The sequence below is a fragment of the Acomys russatus genome, chromosome 30 (genome assembly GCF_903995435.1).
Source record: "Acomys russatus chromosome 30, mAcoRus1.1, whole genome shotgun sequence".
Lineage (NCBI taxonomy): Eukaryota > Metazoa > Chordata > Mammalia > Rodentia > Muridae > Acomys > Acomys russatus.
In genome coordinates this window covers 40439589-40457818 of record NC_067166.1, presented here as the reverse complement: position 1 = coordinate 40457818, position 18230 = coordinate 40439589, and the positions used below count along the sequence as shown (strand labels likewise).

The window sequence follows — 18230 nt, the reverse complement described above, 5'->3', positions numbered from 1 at the left end:
CACACTAATAGTAACTACATTAAACAAGAAATATTGTATTACTACATGAAAACGTATTATTTGAAAACATCTTCCAGGAAGATGTCTTCTCAAAGGGCAGGCAGGTTCCTCAGCATCATCAATTATAGTGCTTTGATTATTCTTTACAGATGTTCTCGTGCAGCATAACTTAAGTGCTCCACAATGATGCTTTTATTATAAAGATATAAACAAATACTATCACAAATGCAGTGCAACACATGGGACACTCTGGTTGGGGAAAATTCTGATAAACGTTGTACGGAACAAATCTAAGGAGTAAGTCCTAACACTATGCAGAATTTTAAAATGAACAAAATGTGCCCTGTTTCACAGCCCAACAGTACACATTCTGGCAAGCATCTTCTGGCAGTGTTTCTGTGTTTTATTTTCCTAGTTCCTGTTTATGACCTACAGGTGAAAATCTGCAAGGTGGTCCAGTCTCATCTTCCGGTGCTGATCTGCTGAGGAGTCTGGAGAATGCTATCCTCTCCTGGTTATCCTTGTACTCTGACTCAGTTTCCCTCCCTCACTCCTCATCTTCAAGGAAGAAGGGTTCTGTCTGCACCATAGAGGTCCAAATGATGTGATACTACTTTGAATGGCAAAGTACAAGGAAGAAAAATAAGAAGAAGGTGGTACAGAAACAAATTACAAAACGGTGACAACTGTAATATGAAAGTCTATTCAGTCTTTATATTTGGAGGTAGAATTTTTTTCTAATTTAAAAAAATTTTTGAGAATTTCATACATGAGTACTGTATTTAAATAACACCCCCTTTCCCTCTCCTCTTATGTCTCCCACCTCAAATTAATGACCATATATATATATATATATATATATATATATTCAATTCAATGGAACATGAACTTGCATGAATGATTCACAGTCAGCACAGATTCATACAATTACTTATAACCATAAAACAATGTTTAGGAATCCACTCTAGGACGTAATAATAATGATGGCTAAATCAGTTACATGAGGAACATTGTCCAAAACTATTTGGGACAAGCTCTTCCCATGTAGCCCTGACTGGCCAGGAACCCTGCCATATAAATCAGCCCTAGTCCTCCTACCTCCCCAGTGCTACACCCACAGGACAGTGCTACTACATCCAGCTCATGGCTCCTTTTTGGTTTTATTATAAAAGATTTCTCTGCCTCAATGTAAATTATCACTTATTTCCAGTCCATGGCTTATTAATTATGGTCCTTTCTTGTCTTTGCTTAGAAATTGGTATTTCATTAAATATACAATCTTCCTTATCTATGGATTCAACCAACCACAGATCAAGGATATTTTGGGAAAACTTCAGATGTATAGAACACAGGTATGATTTTCCTTTATTATTTTTCCATAAATAATATAGTACCACAACTATTCCAATGACATTCATTTTGTACTGGGCATTCTTAGTATTCTAGAGGTGACATAGCACATGAAAGAACTTAGATTAAATGGACATCCTATGTCACCTTATGTAAGGATGTGAGTATTCATGGAGTTTGATAGCCACAGTTGGCCTTGAAATCAGTCATCCATGAAAAGAAATAAATGGTGGTATTACAGAAAGCCACAGGTAAATACACCAAGATGTAAAAGGTAGCCATCTTTCTTGTTTTAGATTCTAGAAATGTTATTGCTTCCTTCAAATTGGTTTTCCAATGGTTATACTTTAGATGCATGACTTTGAAAGAGTTCCTAATAATCAATGTATTTAATGCGTATGAATATATGACATCACATTAATTTTAAAATATTCAGAAAATTTTGTAGCTGAGGTTATCAGTGTTGAGACTCTGGGTGATGCTTTTCTAAGCATATTTTAATTCTTCTATTTTAAGAAAGAATGACTTCATTAAAGGAAAAGTATCAGAAGCTTGAATGAGTCAATAATTTATTTAAACACATTAGAAGAAGTAACTAATGAGGAAGACAAGCCTAGCCAGCCTCCCTAGCCTACCTTTTCCATTCAACGCTACTTATACAGCTCTTTATTTAGTTACAAAAAAACACCCATCACTAAAAGTGAAGATTTTAAATTTGTCTCTGAAAGATCATGTCCTTTCAGGTTTTTGTTTTTGTTTCCCAGGACATCACTAAAGTACATTTCCAAAAAGCTCATATTTCCCCAGTGTGGCCAGATCTGTCAGTCAAATACTTTAAATAGATTTGATTGCAAGTTTTGGGAGACTTCTTTGTTCTACTGTATTTAAAAAACTGGCGTTAAATGTTTTTATTTTTATTTTTCCTGGATTCTCATTCTATTTTAACCTTCTCAACCCATGCAACTCTTGGTCTTAGAATGCCCCTACATTTGAGGGAAACTTGATGAATTCTTAACAAAAGAGGTATGCAAATTCCCACAGGCTCTTACCATCTTCAAGCTTTGTACTTGAAATGCAACATGATAAATGGTGCTTCCCATGGCAAAGAGAAGTAGTCAGATTTGCTAAGAGGCCAGAGCTCATAGAACTCTTCCCGGATGAAGGTATTGCCTGACTCATGGATTATTCTTTTCATGCTTAAATTCTACTGAATGTTTTGTCTAAAGCAATCGTTTAAGCTTCAGGAGACGGGAAAGACTCTACTCCAGCTTTGTCATCCAGCTAGGACAGAGCAAAACAGCCTCCAGCACTGGGGCAGGAGTTGTGCATGTTAACTTCCCAGCAATGACACAGAACAATGTCACAGCTATTTCAACTGCTAGCAGACAGCACCGTTTTACTCCCCTTTTGATTTATACAATAACATTACAGTTTCAAATCCAAAATGAATCATGCCTTGGCAGAGTCAAACCTTACATTCTTTCCTAACAGCACCCTGACACGGCCTCTGAGTAGTCCGGCCCAAGCCTTTGACAAGTAAGATAGGCTTAATGATCCATATATCACAAAGACTGTGGTAGCAATTATGCCTGAACCAACAATGTCTGTCCATTTAAGATACAATTTTAAAGCTTCCAAATTATAATGGAATCGGTCACAAAGACTGTATGGAAACTGCTTTATTATCCACTTTGCTATACCAGATAAGATTTCTTTTCTTGTGCATATAGTTGAATCTCAATATCAATTCAGAATAATATCCAAGGACTTATATTTGTCTTTGAAAAAATAAAGAACACTATGATTTCAAACAGAAAGTTCTTACTAGTAAAACTTGCTAGTAAAACTAATTTGATAGATAATTAATCTTAGAATATATTTAAAGGGTAGTGTTGATAAAATGACTAAGTGATATCAGAAATGAAAACATGTTTTACATGAAATTTTATTTTTAATTATTTTTAAAGGAAATAAGATGGAATCTTACTTTTACTTTTAAAAAATGTATTCTGTAGAAACAAAAAACTTTAAAACAAATTTCTATGGTAAGAAACATTGAAAATTAGGGTCAGTAAGGTGGTTCACTAGGTTAAAGTTCTTGCTTTAATGCATGGTGACCTTAGCTTGACCTGTGGGACCAATGGGGTGTAATTAACTCTTGAAGAAATTGTCCTCTGTCCCCCATACACACACTGGCACATCTCTGACCTACATGCGTGCATGCGCACACGTGCACACACACGCGCACGCACACACACAAACACACACAGACACACACACACACACAATGGGTAAAATGAAATAAAATATTCTGAAGCAAATTTCTATGGATATTGGTAGAATGTTGACAAGAAAACATTACACACTCTCCTCACATACTGAATTTCAGAAAACGAGCAGGAAGAAAGTCTCAAATTACAAAAACATCTGCTCAATATTGATAATGAAAAGAAAAAATAAGACAGCCGCTTTACGTTTTCTACATATCCAGTCTTTCAGGCCAGATAGCCACTAACAATGGGAAGTGGGATGATTTCTTCTTAGTAAAAGTGATGAGAACCACCGAGAGCATCCACCGAGACAGAAGACAGGTACAATTCTTCCCTAACTGCTCACTGTGTAAACAATTGCAATGAATCGCTTCCATGTCTGTAAAATTCTTCTACAAAAGAATCACTTTCATGGGTTAGTACATGCAGCCCTCGAGAGACCAGTAACAAGACAGAGATACAAGCTCAGTGCCCTTTGGAGAAGACAGCTGCTACAGGATACTTCCGTGGTGCAGTCAGTCAGCACTAGAAGCCCACAGTGGTCATCAGTCAAAGTGGAAATTCACAAGAGCAAGAAAACACACCTGAAAGCAAGGAAGCTTATTCTTCCAATGTCTCCACTGAACTGATGCAGATAAAAATTTCTTTTGTCTCCAAACCTGAGGGACCTGTTCACTCTTCTCCTTTCATGGTACATTCGCGTGAAAACATATGTCCCCCTCCTGCCACTGCACTTGGCTTCCTTGTATACATGTCACGCTCACCAACAAAACAAAAGTCCCCAATTCTAATAGCCATTCTCGCTGCTTCTAACTGAAACTGGATAAAATGGTTCCTTTCTAAGGGTCACTATGGAGATTTTATTTTCATGATTTCCCACTAACATTCTTGAATCAAATCTTAGTTAAAGCTACAATTTTAAAGACTGGGAATGTAGCTCAGTGGGTAAAACCACTTGCTGTGCAGGCATGAAGACTTGAGTTCAAATCCCCAGAACTCATGAAAAGGTAGACCCCACAGTGTGTTTGCAAGGAGATGAGAGGCAGAGCCAGGAGAATCCCTGGAAAGTCCTGGGTCGACTGACTTTGTGTACATAACAGAAATAACAGAGACCCTGAATCAAAGTGGAAGGCAGCTGTCCTCTGACCTCCATACCCACCCACGTGCATGGATACATGTGCACCCACAGCACCTACATTTACAAACATCCCTGCACACACACACACACACACACACACACACACACACACACACAGCATAGTACAAAGACAAAATATTCCCTAAATTTGCCAACTTTCCAGGAAGTATGCTTTACATTATTATTTAATATTGAAAAACAGAATTCACCATTTTAAAGCAAAACCAAAAAAAAAAAAAAATGATAATAAGTATTGCAGAAAGTACCTCATCAGATCCCTTCTTTTCTCCTGGTCTGGAAGATGATCCAGTATTCTTTTCATTAACATGCTAAAAATATAAAAGAAGAAAAAAAAAAAGACGTTTAATAGAGAAACGTGACATAAGACAAGAAACAAATAAACAAAGAAAGCACCCTTTTTATGTTCCCTTAGAGAATACTGGGAATTCTCCACTAGTCAGAGGCTCTCAAAATCAAAGGATCATACGGATATTCATTTTGGAGCTGGAAATCAAATGTAAAACTGATGTTAATTACACTTTGGCATCTCACCACCTGTGAAATACTTCATGGATTTCTAAAGCCCACTTTGCTAGTATGGGAGACATCCAGCTCATCACTGAGATGAGATCTTTTAAGAATTGTGTTGTATCTGAAGCTATTTTTTTAAATATTTTTTTAAATTTTATTAATCTTATTCTATGCACTTTTGTATGAAGTTGTGAGAATCTCTGAATTGGAGTTACAGTCAATTGTGAGCTGGCATGTGTGTGCTGGGAATTGAACTCGGGTCCTTTGGGAGAGCAGACAGTGCTCTTAACAACTGAGCCACCTCTCCAGCCACCATCTGAAACCATTCTTAAGCATTAGTTCAGCATGGGCACAAGCAGATAGTATGTGATAAGAACAAATGGCTACAACAACATTCTAGGTCACCCATCAGTTCCAACAACTCTAAATTCTCTTAGAGTTCTTCCATTGTATATTTTCCAACACAAATGATAAAAATATGAAGGAAAGACCATGCATGAAATTGCTCCTATTTATGTTTTTAAATTGTAAATATGTCCATGAATAGAATCCTCATTTTTCTAGACACGGATCTTCAAGAAGTTCATGCAGCCATTTGCTTGACAATGAGGTAAAATAAGTCTATTAAGCTTCCTCTATTGATCATCTTCTTGAGGAAAAAAAATATTTGTATGATCTTTGGAAGAAGAAACAAGTGATTATTTAAGTTATTGCATACTGTGAAAAGTAGACATTGGGAAAAATAAGACAAATGTAAAAATAAAAAATGAGAGTTCTCTGTTGGTTTCAATCCTGATCGTTCTTTTTTAAACCAAATTATAGGGCCTAGACAAGGCTCCATGGTTAAGAGCACTGGCTGCTCTTCCAGGGGATCTTGGTTTGGTTACCAGTAGCTCACAACCAACTGTAACTCCATTTCCAGAGGAAATCCCTCTTTTGTCCTCTGTGGGCGCCAGGCTTGCACATAGTGCATAGACAAACAAAACACTTATACACATAAAATCACTTAAAAAAAAAAAGCACATTTGAAAGTAATACTGATTTTCTAAGGCAGAATCATAACATGGATTTGTAGGCAGAAGAATAGTGATAATAGTCACAATTTTGTATTATCCACAAGGTACTTTATGCCTTTTTATTTGATACTGAAAAAATGAATTTTATGAACGAGGAAATTAGGGCACATACTTGCTAGCAAATGTGAAATAGTCATAAAGCGAGTTTGTTGTTTTTTTGTTTTTTAACTTCAAATTTGTTGTTTCCTACTCTACCATGCTAGATGACTTTAGGTAATACTACAGATATACTAGAAGAAAGGAAACAGCCAAGATACTCATGGCAGGAATATTCCCTTAACTGTATTTTGCAGTTATTTGTTTGTTTGTTTGTTTGGGTTTGTTTGCTTGCTTTTGTTTTGATTTTCAAGACAGGGTTTCTCTGTGTAGCCTTGGCTATCCTGGACTCCTTTTGCATACAAAGCTGGTCTCAACTTCACAGAGGTCCGCCTGCCTCTGCATCCCACTGAGTGCTGGGATTACAGACATGCACCACCGTGCCAGCTCCTTAACTATTTTACTTCGAGTGAACTGCTTTCACCAATGCAGACTTCTTCCCCTACACAAGCACTGGCAGGGCTAAGTGAATTGAATCTACTGAAATGAGCCATATTGAAACAGTTTGATGAAAGAAATTCTCTGCAGGGCTTCTTATTGCTCTGTATCTAGGTGAAGGGCTTGTTTATCTAAAAGTGAGAGCAATCAGCATTGAGTAATTGATGAATCTTGAAAAACAAAAAAAAACAAAACAAAACAAAGCAAACAAACAACCCCATGTAAAAGCCTATGTCTAACCCAAGGGTGATGATGTGGGCTTACTGGGGAGATGGAGGTGAGGGCATCTCTTGATCTCGGGGACTTGAAACCAGCCTGGGCAACATGCTGAGACTGGGCCTCAATAAACAAACAAATATACAATTAAATAAACAAGCAAGTCCACAAGGTCCACATACACACTAAAACTATACACCAGGTTATAACTGGTGAACGAAAAGACAAGACTAAGGGCTATAGAATAAATTTCTCAAATCATGAAGTCCTTAGTTCGAGATTAGCTCCGTAGGATATTGTTGCATAAGATACTGAAACAAAAGCTGCATACCTTATTTGTAATTGACTTTATTTAATTAAAAAATAAAAGGCAGTATCTCAGATGATTACAAACAGTCAGGTAGAGGATTGCTACAAAACTAGAGGCCCCTGGCAGAACTTCATCAAAACAACTTTTTCCAGGTTTTACTGCTGCCTTGTTCTTGGATTGTATCATGGCTCACTTAAATTTATTTTGTCTAAATGCTTGTCTTTTCACATCTCTAAAAGAGCCATCAGTTTGAATAGTATAAAAGATAGTATTTGATAAGGTCAAAACAAAAAATACAGATTCACACAATCTGTCTCCTTTCAGCTTCAGTAGCCCTGGAAGCAGGACAGCACACAATCGCCAGGGTCTCCTTGGCTGTTGGCTGGTCAGAGCAGGAGCCCGCAGTCAGGAGCTGATGCAGAGGTTATGGAGTGGTGCTACTTACTGGCTTGCTCCTCATGGCTTGCTCAGTCTTCTTTCTTATGCAACCCAGAACTACCAGCCCAGGGATGGCTCCACTTGCAATTAAGAAACTGCCATACAGGTTTGCCTACAGCTGGATCCATTGGAGGTATTTCCTTAATTGAGTGTCCCTCCTCTTAAATAACTATACCTTGTGTCAAGTTGACACAAACCATCCAGCACACTGTAATTTGCAGTTTGCACATACATGGACACAGGATTATGTATACCTGTACTTGAAAGTAAACTGCAAAAACCTTGAAATTTAACAATAAACATTTTTCACTTTGTTTTAAAAAAGATTTTAACAATAAACATTTCTTTTTTTTTTCCCTTTGTTTTAAAAAAGATTTTTTATTTACTTATTTTATGTATATGAGTGTTCTAACTGCATTACATCTGAATACCTGAAGAGGGCATTAGAGGGTATACATGGTTGTGAGCCACTAGGTGGTTGTTGGGAATTGAACTCAGGACATTTGGAAGAGCAGACAGTATTCTTAACCACTGAACCATCTCTCCAACCTCACAATAAACATTTCAAACACTAAGCATTTCCATAAATTTAGTAGGGTGCCCTGAATAAACCCAATGCCATTATTATGCTAAGAACATTATCAAGAACTTCCTACTGATATCAATTTCTAATAAACAACAACTTTATAGATTAATCATTTTCCTCATAGATTCTTGGGCTTATTCTATATTCAGCAGTCTATTAATAAAGTCAAACCAGTTAAATGTTTTCACTGAAATTCAAATTCCCAACATTGGGAATAACTGACCAAAATTGACTCAATAAGGTTGGTGAGTGATATGAAGTGTGAATGGTACACATCAATATTTGATCCTATTCAGGAACCTGCAGTGAATCTTTCTAAAAATTAAGAAAGAAAACTTAGTGTATCACTATCACATGTGATTGGTATCGTGGCCATGAGGAAGAGAAGCGTGGGAGAAGGGAAGAGTGATAGATTCCAAAAGAGAAGGGACTATGCTAGTAATGGATCGTATATGACGAAGAAAAAGGAACTAGTGCCACTGCTAGGCACTCTGTTTGTGTTCCCTTTTTCTCTCCATAATGACTCTAGGAACCACACATTGTTGCCTCATCTCCAGATAAAGAAAGTTGATGCTCTGCTTTGTCATGGCAACTGATGATTACTGTCTGATCAAAGACTGGGCCACATGGAATCAGGTACAACCTAGCTAGGATTTTGTATCTTGCATCAAGCCTTTAGGGTAAGCTAGTGCTCCAACATGAAAGCAAAACATCTTCCTATTCTAAAACCATTCTGTTATAAAGAATTAACCAACACTCAACACAGGTGGATTCGATTGTAAACTAGTAGAGGAAAAGTCGAAGCCAGAGAAGAGCAAGATAGAATGCCAGCCTTAAAACAGTGAAGGTAAGAAACCACACAGGGTTACAAGAGAAAGAGGTGGCCAATGCTATCAATGCTACAGGAGTTTAGTGGCAGGTTGTGAGGCAGGTGATATCAGAAGAAGATCTTTCCTGTCTTACATCAAGAAGGAATAATTGCCCAAATTCTTTCTACCACAGACACTGGCAGATATTTGGAAAGGACAACTGTCCTGTGTCCTCATTCTAGGACATAGCATTATATGCTTGAAATTGTTTCCCACCGTACAGCTATAAACCTATGAGGAAATCAGGAGTCAGAAGTCACAAGGACTATAGCAGGAACTCTTATTGTCCTGGGGACTTTTGCTGGGCTTCAGCTTTGCAGCATCTGGGGACCTTCCTTACTGTTACCTAGACATACACAGGTACACACACAGACAAGGATACATGACACACAAAGTAGGAGACAAACAAACATCTACCTACAAAGGAAGACAGAAAACCAGCAATTCCAGTAGCATAAGTTCCTAAGGCTAGTGTGCCTCTGAAACTAAGGATTAAAAAAAAAAGATATAAAATATATTTAAAATATTGATCGTATAATTTAATGAGTAAACTACATGGTTAATAAATATGATGTCTAAACAAAGTCACTTGGAAAAAGTGGGAAATGTTACTTGAAAACTGTCCTTCAGCTTGGAGATAGGTCACATAGTCATGTCAGAAGACATGAGAGCAAAACTGAAGCAAGGACAAGGTTATCTTCAAAGCCCTGATACCCCAGCACATGCAGCTCAGCTCTGTCAATAATGTCACAAGCTCAAGGAAGGTGGCCTCCAGAGGACAGGAAACCACCCAGTTGGGTTACCAGGGCTGCCAAGCATGCTAGAAGCACTCAAGGAGCTTTGGAAAACTCTTGTACCAGAGAGTAGGATATTAGATTGTGTCTGTGTAGGTCAGGATGTGGATACATCTTTCTAAAATTCCTTTGCTGTTTCTATTATGCATCCAGGATCAGGAACAATTGCCTTTGAAGGGAGATTTTTAGACACCATAACAGAAGTCTCTGCTTCCCAAAATACCAAATGAGCTGGTACCCACAGGGAGTTTTCCAGGGTTAGGCAGGATGTGTAGTACTGGGTATCTCTTGGGGAAACTGGTTGCTCAAAGATGGAGCCCACTGCCCAGTTCTCCCTCTCTCTCTCTCTCTCTCTCTCTCTCTCTCTCTCTCTCTCTCTCTCTCTCTCTCTCTCTCTCTCTTCCCCCACCTTCCCCCCCCCCCCTCTCTTTCTCTCTTCTGAGACATGGTTTCTCTGAACTTGCTTTGTACACCAGGCTGGCCTCAAACACACAGTGATGCACCTGCCTTTGCCTCCCTGAGTGCTGCGATTAAAGGCATGCACCACCATGGCCAGCCTCAGTGCCCTATTTTCACATTGTTATTTCCTGTACAATTCCAAGCCTTTGTGGGGAAAGACTGCATCTTCCTATCTGTACAGCCTCTCTTCAGTAAAGCAAACAAACTGTCACTTGGTTGTCACTTGTTCCTTGATGACTTCCTAAATGTACACATTGCCTTTCTAGTTAGATGGAAAGTATATTCTTTCTTTTTCTGGACCTGGGGTGAGACTGAGTAATAATGCTTATTTAAATGCATTTATTTTCATACACCTCTAAAAATCACCCCAGGAAGTATGTTTGCTATTTTTAGATCACTAAACTAGATAAAGAAGGAATGCTGAAAAAAAGATTTGAAAAATTATGGGGCCATGTACACATTGGTATTTTCCAAAAGGAAACCAATTATGACAAAACCTTAGAGATCTGTGCTTGTATGTACTCTGCTTCTTAAAATGAGATTATTCACCAAACAAGCAGAAGCGCTAGAATTTAATGTTGCCTTTGCTTCAAAACAGTCTTCCTGGGGGTAGTCCTGGGCTGTGCAACTGATGCTGGATTCCTTTCCTCACCACCTCTGTTGGTATCATCTGGCTACTTCTCAGGATGGATAGTCTCAAACTGCAGTAGACCAGTGAGAGGCAACTAGTGCGGCTGGGTGAGAACCTATGGTAACAGTTCTCAAAGGGTCACCTAAGACCATCAGAAAACATGGAGGTTTACATTAAAATTCCTATCAGCAGCAAAGTTACAGTTATGAAGTGGGTAGGGCTGACACATACACACACACACATCTGAGTTTCTCTCTGATCTCAGGGACATTCTAGAATAGCAGGCCAAAAGAATTGTCACTTTGGCTTTTATAAGATGATCCTTGCAGCTCCTTCAGTCCCTCTTGCCTGGAGCTATTGCAGCTCTCAAAACTTCTAAGGTCTGGATGCCTAAGCCTTTTCTCTGTTAGTTTTCCATTCTTATCTGTTGCCTTGTAACTTACTTCCTGCCTTACATTCCCCCAGACTTAAATGCTCAGAATCACGTCTGTCTTTTACCTGACGGCAACAAACGGACAGAAAAGAAACCTGGAGGCCATGTGATCTTGGATAAATAATTCAATCTTTCCATTTCTCCTCATTTAATAGAGAATAGTAACTATCCCAGTAGTTAATATATTTTCAATGTTAAAGTGTAAAATGTCCCAGTGTCTGGTTCTTTTTTTTTTTTTTTTTTTTTTTTTTTTTTTTTTTTTTTTTCTGGCTAAAAGTTGTATTAATAAGTTATTGAAAACGACATGGCTGAACAAAGAATGAGAGTCTAGAATTGCCTAAGCCCATGTTTCGTGCTGCACTGGCAGAGAGAATGGAGCCAACAACAACAAAGAACAGAGGTAAGCCTCAAAGCCAAGGCTGGCTTTAAAGCACACAAAGTGATTCCATAGCTCCCTTGACATCAGTCTGATTGTGTGAAATGAATATTTGAGCCAAGTGTTGATATGAAAATTTCATTTTCTAAGTCAAGAGACAACAGTAGTTGCCTGGAAAACATTTGTTTAGTGCTCTGTCACATCACTGTGCATTGGATTGTCTCACACCACGCTGCGCCAGAGGGAAAAAACTGCATGTAGAATGAAAATCCATCCTTTTCATCAGCCTACAACTTGGCTGTGTAACAAATTAGCAATTCATGTGATTAGAATACTTTTTGTGGGGATGAGGTCTGGAGATAAGACTGCACAATATTGGTTGTTAATGATGGCATTTGATTTCTGGAGGTTCATTATACCGCTTTTCTTCTGCTCATATGTAAAAGTTTTACTTTGATAAATTTTGAAACTTTAGGTACTCTTATGTCAAGACTGTTCTCCCATAGTCACCCACAGGTAAATGCTAGCTGTTCTAGTTTTAAAACTAAAATTGTCACAACTCACAGAAAAGGCTATGATGGGGGTTAGGCTTATTAACCATGAAAGAAGAATCAACCTATGAGCTAAGTACAGTGTGAACAAAATAAAAATATAAGAGACTGTGGACCAGTGCAATGGTTCAGTAGGTAAAGGCACTTGATGCCAAGCCTCACAGTTGAGTTTGATTCCTAAAACCCACATGGCAGGGAGGAGAGATCTAGGTGCACCAGTTGGTCTCCAACCTCCACATGCACAATGTAGCATCCTGACTCCCCTCCCCCAATACACACACACACACACACACACACACACAGAGAGAGAGAGAGAGAGAGAGAGAGAGAGAGAGAGAGAGAGTCATCAAATTAATCAGCTCTCCGTCTGAAGTGATAAAGTTATACAACCAAGATTCTTCACTGGATGGAACAGTTTTTTGCAATTTTTCTTAACGTGTAAAACCTGATAGATTTTTCCCCAATTTATGGTAGTCATAAGGCTGTCTTAGTAAGTTTTCATAAAAAAGGAAGTCAAACAACTTGAGGAATGGAACATTACTGCCATATTAATAAGATTTAGATCTTAAAAATATTCCGAAGTGAGGAAAATGAAGGACTGAATGACACTGCCTGCACGTGCTGGAATAGCCTGCTTTAAGGCTAATGACTGCTTGCCCACCTCGGACTCTCAAATGACAACTTTCCGTGTCCACCCCCGAGAGCCACATCACTCTTTACAAAGCACTTGTATAATATAATTAACTTTCTGGAAAGTTTTTAAACTGATGAAAGAACAATATCATCATATGTTACTCATTTTAAAAGGCTTTTATGCAATGAAAAATGATCCATTCAGAGACTGCCAGGCCAAAAATACTGACATCTGACCTTTTCTTTCTTGCTATCTTAAATACCTTTATGCGGACCTTATAATTTTGCCTTCTTTTCTGAAATACATTGCAGCCAAGTTGTCTGTTTTACCATGGGAAGTTTGCAACACTTTACTCAGCCTGGGTTCCATGATGGGGCCTTCCAAATAACCCGGTTTCTTGATTATGCTCTTACTGGGGCTATGAATCTAATTAACAAAGAAACACCTTTAATTATCGTGTGATAATAGAATCAACTTATGACTCAAGAATCTGATTACTGATTTACTCTTAAGTTCTGATAATTATGACATTCATCAGATATTCTTTAAATGTAGTTTTTAACATCCTATGCAGGTTTTCTTTTAAACTAAAATCAGATTTTTTTTTCCCAGAGGCTTATCGTATTCAGTGTGAAAATATACAATATTACGTTTTCTTGGCTGGCTTTATATATAGCATGCTCATGAGCGTATCTTTACATTATTCTAATTTTATTCTGCCTAAAGTTGGATCATTCACATTATTTTTAATATTTAAAGAATCCTACTAAGAATATTGTAATTATTTGATTCACTACAAGTATTTGAGATGGACGTGTGTGTGTGCAGAAATCCACTGATATCTTTTGGAAACTGATTTCAGGAACCTTTTCGGAATCTAACCCTGCAGATGCTCAAACAGCTTGCTGGTGTAGAGCGGCATGTTTACATCTAACCTATGCATGGCCTTCCATATGTGCTTTCTGTTACACAATGTTAAGGCATACCAACAGTTTTATATTATATTGTTTTTATGTTGTTTGGGGAATAATGACAATAGAAACTGGTACATATTCAATGAAGATTCAACTTTTAAAAATTATTTTTGATTGATGGCTAAATGTGGATAAAAGGGTCCAACTGCATATCTTTATTCATAGGCATATAAACAAATAAACAAAACTATTCATATATGCATTACACATATTTTATATACTCAAAAAATTGTCTGTGTGAACCATTGGAGAGAGATTTTTGGACAGATTTTGCATGCCCCAAAGCTACATTTTATGCCTGTATAATGTTGAGAGGAAGTACTACATGACTTTCATCTCATTCTCAAAATGGTCTGTGATCACTTATAAATAGCTTTAAAATATAATTTAGGAACAAGCCCCTTAAAACTTTCCTGCCTGATGCTATGCCGGTAGCCGCAGTGGTGAGTGAAGGCCCTGAAATACAGGAAGGGTGAATTAGGAGGTACTCTTGGTGTAACATATGCAGCACAGACCAATTTTTAAAATCATTATTGATAGGATATGGCTACATGCTAAAATGTTACCTAGCATGGAGGGGGTAAACAAAAATGTTATTAACATTAGACTTCTTAAAATATTTTTGCTAATGTGGCTGCTAAAGTTTTTTAAACCCCATGTGCGCTCACAGTACATTTCTTCCTGAGAAATGTCAAAGCTTGGTCACAGACATGCTGAAGAGTCTAGAAAGTAACCACCAAGCAGAAGTCTTTAAATAATAATTCCCAAACTGGATGTTTTAGCAGAAACATCAAGGTGTTTAACAGAGTGCAGTAGGTATTAAAGGCAAAGGTTTAAGCTCTCTGCATCTAAGTGGCCTGGCAAAATATCCTTTAGAAAATGCTGAGCTGGGACAGAGAAGTCTGATGTTAGTTGAACACCTGCCATGCATGTTTACAGATAATTTAATGGGTGCATTTTGATAAGAATCCTGAGACAATCATGACTCAAAGCAAACTTTTGCTCTTAGCACACCAATAAAACAATACGCTTAAATAGCACAGAAAAGTGTAATGGAGAACATTCATGAAGAAACATGACCGAAAACACATATGTGGCATGTCTACTGCTGTATCTCGTCCTTATTTACATCTTTTCTATTTTACAGCTATGGAAAGGCATTTACAAAGACTGACTCATTCAAACCATTGCCACTTGAGTTGCCACCTTGCATTTGAAGGATAACACACCTGGATGATGAAAGCATTCTCACTGCCTTTGTAACTATTTTCTAATTCTACCACGAAGTTTCTAGACGCAAAGCTTATCTGGCTACTACCTTTACTTTTCTGATATCTCATGCTGAGAGGAAAGTGAGCCTAAGATTTTTAAATTCTTGCCACAAACCAACTTATGACTGTCAACAACGGGTTTGTGAAGTCTTTTGCTCGTTTTCATTTTTTTTTTTTTTTTTAATGCTTTTAAAACCATGCTTCCTGGTTTCAGAACATTACAAGTGCCAACTTGATCGGGTATCACACCCAATTGGTAGGACAGACATGTTCAGTGCACTAATCGAATGGAACGCGTTTGTCCTCTTGCAAAGTAAGGTAAAGTAGTGAGATGTAATCATTCTCTCTCTCCCACCCCAGTTCATCTCTCACCTCTCTCCCCACCCCACCCAGGCTGACCACAGTTGTTCCCTGATGTTTTCTTCATTTCCATCCCCCCTTCCTCTTTCGAATTTCAAACAGCAGCAGCCTACTTTTCTTTGTAAATTTTTAGCTTTACTTATCAGTTGAAAAACTAAACCTGGGATCTTGTGGCTCTTGTCTATGTATCCAAAAATGCGTCCCAAAAGGCGGAATTAAGGATTATCGTCCATTCAATTTGGGAATGAGAGCGGAGTTGGCTGCACCTCGCCGCCTAGAGTCCACCGCCCAGAGCACATCCGCATACCACAGAAAGGAGAGCCTTCTGCTTCTATGCGAGCCTAGCCAGAAGGTGTGCAAGGAGATATCACACTGTCCCCAGCCCAGCCCCTTCAAACTTTAGACAGTATTTCTTCTACCACCCAGAGGGGCGAAGTATGTACACTCCGTTCCAAGTCCTTCCCAGGCTCCGTTCCTTCTATTTACCGTCTTGTACCACCAGCTTGCGAATGCCATGGCGACAACCCACGGAATTGCTCCGAGCGACGCGGTTGGAGACCAGTGAAGGACGCAGAGTGAGGTGCTGGTGGTCCTAGACTGACTCTCAGCCTGGCTGGGACCTGGCTGGCACCTAGTAGGGCACCTCACATCTGCCAGGTGGGCGGGCACGAGGGGGAGGGGCAGTAGGGCCCGCCCACCGCTAGCGTGGTCCCGCCCCGTCTGATTCGGCCCGACTATAGTTAGGAAAGAGGTGTGTGTCACTTCTTCAGGCTGCCACTCCCTGCATGGGGGGAGGGGCGGGGGTGACTTCAGACGGAGGACAGACCCCCTCTGTCCAGTGACAAGAGCTCACTCACTCACAGAGGTCCCAAGTGAACTTTATTCCGCCTCCACGCCCATGCGCACCATCTCCGTCTAGCTAGCCCACGTTACTCCAGAAGCCCCTCTACCCAACTCCTGCGGCGACCCAATTCGGAGAGCCTCCGGCCACCTGTTTACCCGGAGGCAATGAGCCCTTATCTTTTTCTGTACTCCGGAAGGTGCCAGGGTGGGGCAACGCCCAAGACTACAACGGGCCATTCCTGGACCAAGGTCCCTCGGTCACTTGCCCCGCGGCTCAGGCAGGAGTACTACTCACCTCCTGGGTGTGGCTAGCCGCAGCGCCTCGCCGGGGCCTGGGAGAAGCTGCAGGCTGTGGGCCGGGCTGGGACATTTTTGCTGAAGCCGTTGCCGACGCAGCCTCCCGGGAAGGCGCAGCGAGATCGTGCCGGACGCCCCGGCCAGAGCTCGGGACCATAGGGGCAGGGCCGCGCAGTGAGGCAGCTTTTCCGACCCAGCCCGCGCCCAGCTCCCCCTCGCCGCGCTGGGCCCTCCCCTTCCTGCCCGCCACCCGGGGCCGTGGGCCGAACTTGTCAGAGCTGCAACTTAACACCCTCCGCTCTGGGTTCGTAATTTAGAGACCCTCCCCAGGCGGGCCCCAGAACTGCAGGGTTCTCTGCAGAGCACAAACGGAGGAAGCCGGAGGTTGCAGTTCCCGAGTGGACTTGTCCAAACCAATCTAGGGGTTGTGCAACTGCAGAGCAGGACTAGGGCGTAGCCTAGACCCCGTCCCTAAGAATTTAGAGAATTCGACACCTTTTCTGCTATCCTAAACTAACTCAAATCTAGGCTAAGTCTGAACTGTAGATAAGAGGATCTTGAAAACAAATTGGTCTCTGAGTGCTTTTGTACTTGTGTGTGTTTTATGTCACTTATTTATTTATTTAGGCAATTTTGGAAGGTTAATAATGGTTTACAAGCAGGAGGCTGCCTGCTCTGCTCCTAACCAGTAGATAATCGCAGATTTTAAACTCTTATATCCTTTTCCGTGGGGTTTGTTTCTGAGATTGGATTGCTTATGTTTTGGGCTCATCTTAGGCAGCACTTCCTGGTTTGGGGCTGGAAGTGAAATTTTGCTCTCCTTTTGAGCGCTCAGTCAAAGAGTGTGTCAGCTTGCAGCTACTGCTGGCTAGTGCCAGCCACGGAAAAGTCTGTGCAATAGCATCATCCTTTGCGGTCTTTCCTCAACACTCTAGAGAGCTGGGTTTTAGACAGCTGAAGACAGAGAAGCAAGATTACAGAGCACGATAAGCCATGCTGTAAAAAGCTTGGAATACAGAATTATGGTTCTCCCTTGTCCCCTCAGTTTTAGAGGATATCACGTCAACTTCTCAAAAATAGGTTAGCAATATTCTTGGGTTACATACATTTCTTCTTGAAGTGCTCTACTTACTATGCCAACAGTATTCCAAAAGACAGGCAGCAGTGAAGAATACATGCATAAAACTGAAACATTTTTGGTGTGCAAACTGACTGTCATTAGCAAAAATTGGTCGGTGGTGTGCATCAATTACACCCAGAATAGGGAAAATCCTTAAACTGAAAGCAAT

General features: G+C 39.9%; 1 protein-coding gene across 1 annotated transcript in view; it reads right to left on the bottom strand.

Moving 5' to 3' along the window:
• Positions 1 to 17163, bottom strand: part of Cast (calpastatin) — a 103096-nt gene extending 85933 nt beyond the window's left edge. The window contains exons 1-2 of the mRNA XM_051172503.1: positions 16940 to 17163; positions 5025 to 5087 (exon numbers count right to left, since the gene is read on the bottom strand). Coding sequence (XP_051028460.1) covers positions 5025 to 5087; positions 16940 to 17098 — 222 coding nt within the window. The 5' untranslated portion in view covers positions 17099 to 17163. The remainder of the gene's footprint in view (positions 1 to 5024; positions 5088 to 16939) is intronic.
• Positions 17164 to 18230: the final 1067 nt, after the last annotated feature.